The 1492-nt window shown below is 49.2% G+C and overlaps 1 protein-coding gene across 1 annotated transcript in view; it reads right to left on the bottom strand.

Moving 5' to 3' along the window:
• Nucleotides 1-85: 85 nt before the first annotated feature.
• Tfap2e (transcription factor AP-2 epsilon) overlaps nucleotides 86-1492 on the bottom strand; it is a 20750-nt gene continuing 19343 nt past the window's right edge. Inside the window, exon 7 of the mRNA XM_005353232.3 lies at nucleotides 86-1437. Coding sequence (XP_005353289.1) covers nucleotides 1155-1437 — 283 coding nt within the window. The 3' untranslated portion in view covers nucleotides 86-1154. The remainder of the gene's footprint in view (nucleotides 1438-1492) is intronic.

The following is a 1492-nucleotide window of genomic DNA, read 5'->3' as shown; positions in this document are numbered from 1 at the left end:
AAAAAAAAAAAAAATGGCTTTAGCTTTGAGATGATTATTGATAGCCATGCTGAACAGATTTAAATTGGACTAGCAGGGAGCGTTAGTGAGTTGGGAGTTGGAAGTAAGGAAACAGAGGAGAGGTGTCTTCCAAAGACTTTAATTGCGAAAGAAATAAGGAGGATTTGTGTTTTGTAAGGTGAATCCTAGAATATGCGTGCTTTAGGTACGGTCTAGAAGATTAAGTAGAGGGAAAGACTAATCAGGAAAGATGTCTGAAGAGTGAAATCCTTCAGATGAGAGCTGAGTCGGCGTTTGCCCCATTCAGGCAGTCATCTGTATTCACGCTAGCACAGACTGTCTACCTACAACCATGGCAACACCCTGCATAGACCAAATAGGCCCAGCAAGTACAGTACATAGTATGTGAACCACTTTCACTTGACACACACACAAACAGCACGGCGATGTGACAAGGCGTGTGGACTCCAGCCATCACGTTCAGAAGAACCTACTGTTGTCTAACTACCTCTCTTCACTTACTCAGAGCCCTTCGTGAGCAAACACCCTCCATCACTGCCCAGGTGGACACATTGGGACATGAGCAGAAGTCAGTAAAATGAACCTTCAACTCATTAGGATAAATATCTCGTGCTGGACAATTTCAAGTTTTCAAATTTAATTACATTGTACATAAATAAATAGGACAGACAGCAGGTCTGTGGTGTGCAGCCTGGGTTCAAGTTCTGTGATTTATGCTGTACCATCTTTGTTCCTCAGGGGCCTCTCCTGCCCACTCCTCCCTAAAAGCAGGAAGGATCCAAAGAGCCCACTGGGACCTCCTGCTATTCCCCATTCTCTGGGGCTAGGGGATTCTGGAGTGGGGGTCACTAACTCCTCAGTAGCACCTCAGATTTGTTAATGGCATCCCCTTGGGGCACCCACTGCTGCCCAGGCATTGCAGTGGGAAGGGTTCTGCCCCCTGAAGCAGACTTTTCCATGAGTTTCCTGTCATAGCCTTACCAGAAAACTTCCCTGACCCAACCAGGCTTCTGGATAAAAGTTCTCTCTCTAGCCTGCATGGAATTCCGCCTGTTAGTCTTTTCAGGGCCCCTGTAGCAGCCAAGGCCTTGTCTCAGGCATCAGGAGTCACTTCACTACAGAACAAGAGACGGTTACTTCCGATGCTTGGCATCCTTCTCTGAAGCCTTGGTTTCTCCATGCCCGCTGCCTGTGCTGCTTAGAAACATCTTGTCCAGTCCTTTGAGAGACTCCAGCAGGTAGTTCTGGAAGGCCGTGAGGGCAGCACAGATGGCAGGCCCCCCGAAGCCATGAGTGATGAGACTGAAGTGTGTCAGACAGCTCTGTACCCCAGGGTCCAGGATGAGCGCTGGGCGACTGTTGCCCAGCGGGGAGCGGTCCTGAGCCATCAAGTCTGCAAACTCCTTGCAGATCTGCCTGTGGGAAGAGCAGTCAGAGGTTAAAGGACCAGGTTCCAAGCCCGGTGGTGCAC

This window comes from Microtus ochrogaster, chromosome 10 (assembly GCF_000317375.1).
Source record: "Microtus ochrogaster isolate Prairie Vole_2 chromosome 10, MicOch1.0, whole genome shotgun sequence".
Taxonomy (NCBI): domain Eukaryota; kingdom Metazoa; phylum Chordata; class Mammalia; order Rodentia; family Cricetidae; genus Microtus; species Microtus ochrogaster.
This window is presented reverse-complemented; position numbering and strand designations above follow the sequence as displayed.